The 2,250-nt window shown below is 38.1% G+C and overlaps 1 protein-coding gene across 1 annotated transcript; it reads left to right on the top strand.

Annotated features, from left to right (window-relative positions):
• Window positions 1–520: 520 nt before the first annotated feature.
• Window positions 521–1,563, top strand: LOC110106933 (senescence-specific cysteine protease SAG39-like). The gene has a single exon (XM_020837029.2). It carries the CDS (start codon window positions 543–545, stop codon window positions 1,311–1,313), a length of 771 nt encoding a protein of 256 aa, XP_020692688.1. The 5' UTR covers window positions 521–542; the 3' UTR covers window positions 1,314–1,563.
• Window positions 1,564–2,250: the final 687 nt, after the last annotated feature.

Raw genomic sequence — 2,250 nt, 5'->3', positions numbered from 1 at the left:
CCCAATTTTCTAAAATCAGTTGGATCAATTTTTTACATCATCCAGTTCGACCCCGGTTCAACAGGTCGAGTCAATTGAATTGTCAACCTCTTCTTCTTCCGGTTTGTTGTTCGGTCCGATTTTCACAACCTTGACAATGACAAGCATTAGATCCTAGATGCCACTCTTTATCATCAATCAAAAGACTAGATAATTAACTTGATAGTAAATGTTGTACTGAAGAATGGATCAAGCTAGCCTATTAGAATGTGAACCAAATATTAATGATATCAGGCAACGTAACAGTTCATTCGAACAATATTAGAAATTTAGCTAAAGGTTTAATTTGACTAATTAGCATCCACCTGATCGGAGATTTTGCAATGCTACATAACGTAATGAGATAGCCTGAAATTGAAAGTCATATGGATTCCTACGTACACTCACCCTTTAAACATCTAGCCCTCTGCCCTTGCATGCTCAAATTAGCTTCTATATAAACCCATGCAAACTAGTTAGCCTTCTGCACCAACTACAAGATTCAGTTAATTAACTAGCTAGACATGGCACTGATCATGAGAAAGTTGTCATTGCTGGCTTTCCTTCTATTTGGAGCATTGGTTGTTGCCACTTCTGCATGCCGCATTCTACCTGGTGGGACATCATCGATGGTGAAACGCCACGAACAGTGGATGGCGCAGTACGGGAAGGTGTATAGAAATGCAACTGAAAAGGCGCAACGATGTTGGGCATTCTCGACCGTGGCAGCCACTGAGGGCATCAACCAAATCAAGAATGGGAATCTAATTTCCCTCTCGGAACAAGAGCTTGTTGATTGTGATGTGAATGGCCAGAACCAGGGTTGCAACGGGGGCCTCGTGGATGCTGCTTTTCAATTCATCATCGACAATGGAGGCATAACCACTGAGATCAACTACCCATACAATGCAGCTGATGGTTCCTGTAACTCAAATATGGAGTCTAACAGTGCCGTGACGATCTCCGGCTTTGAGGATGTTCCAAGTAACAGCGAGGCATCACTGCTTAAAGCTGTCTCTATTCAACCAGTCTCTGTGATTATCGATGGCGGCGACCCCAACTTCCAACACTATGCAGGTGGCATCTTCACTGGCCCTTGTGATACCGAACTCGACCATGCAGTAACTGCCATCGGCTATGGCATCGACACAGATGGAACCAAGTACTGGCTGGTTAAGAACTCATGGGGTACTAGCTGGGGTGATGATGGCTACATTAAGATGCAAAGGGACATTGATGCTGTCGAAGGACTCTGTGGACTCGCCATGCAGCCTTCTTACCCGACTATCAATTAATTATTTTATCAACAAACATGCATACACTGTTGCGTCATTTTGAAGGGAGGAGAAATTAGCAAATCAAAACACTTGATCTATGCATCCATCTATGTCCAATTACAATCATGTACTTTTATATGATCACTAATCGTACTTTTACTATATACATATTATGAAGGCTCTTATGTATCCAGCTAGTAGTTTGTTCACCCTTATGTATCCTGTTTTGATTTAGAATATTAATTATATTTGGCGAGCATTTTGAATAGCACAACTATATCAACTAAAATTTCTTTTGAATCTTGTTGGAATTTAAGAACACATGCTTATGCTTCCTCTCAAAAATAAAATTAGAGTAAAATTCAGATTATTTTGATTTAAACATTTCTTCATCCAATCAATCATCTTTTAGAAAAATCCTAAAGAAATCGCATATTATATTATTAGATACTTTTCTCCGGCCATATTCTAATGGAAATTATCCTTCTTTCGTTAAATATTCTTCTCGATTGCCTGTGGCTTCATCGAAACTCTTTTATTGAACTATTAGGAATTCAAAGAATCGCCATTTCACTGATATTTTAACTCTGAATTAACTGACTGTTATCACCGTTTATCACTCCAAAAAATCTTGAAAGCACTCCCATAACATTCATTAGAAATGCTAATGATTCTGTCCATCTTGAAATCACTTGGTTTGGCTACAACTCATGATTTTGAAGAGATCTCCAAAACCAAAATCCATGCATTAACTACAACAATATAAACAAAATTCAAGGGTGCACGCATGATTTATTTGATTGCTCATTTAATGACTAACTTTTATTTATGTCGCTATAATATTAATATAATCAATGAAATTAGCAACCAAATTCATTAAATAGTATCCAAATAAAGGTTCATTAGCATAAAAAAAATGATTGTTGATTGTTGCGGGCTGAGAAATTTATGGCGG

Source organism: Dendrobium catenatum, unplaced genomic scaffold (genome assembly GCF_001605985.2).
Source record: "Dendrobium catenatum unplaced genomic scaffold, ASM160598v2 original_scaffold_198496, whole genome shotgun sequence".
In the NCBI taxonomy this organism is placed as follows: domain Eukaryota; kingdom Viridiplantae; phylum Streptophyta; class Magnoliopsida; order Asparagales; family Orchidaceae; genus Dendrobium; species Dendrobium catenatum.
The sequence above is the reverse complement of the archived record's forward strand: the minus strand, read 5'-3'. Positions and strand labels throughout refer to the sequence as shown.

What these genes read in the sequence shown, in the direction of transcription:
- LOC110106933 (XM_020837029.2), top strand. Translation starts at nt 543, where the DNA reads ATGGCACTGATCATGAGAAAGTTGTCATTGCTGGCTTTCCTTCTATTT.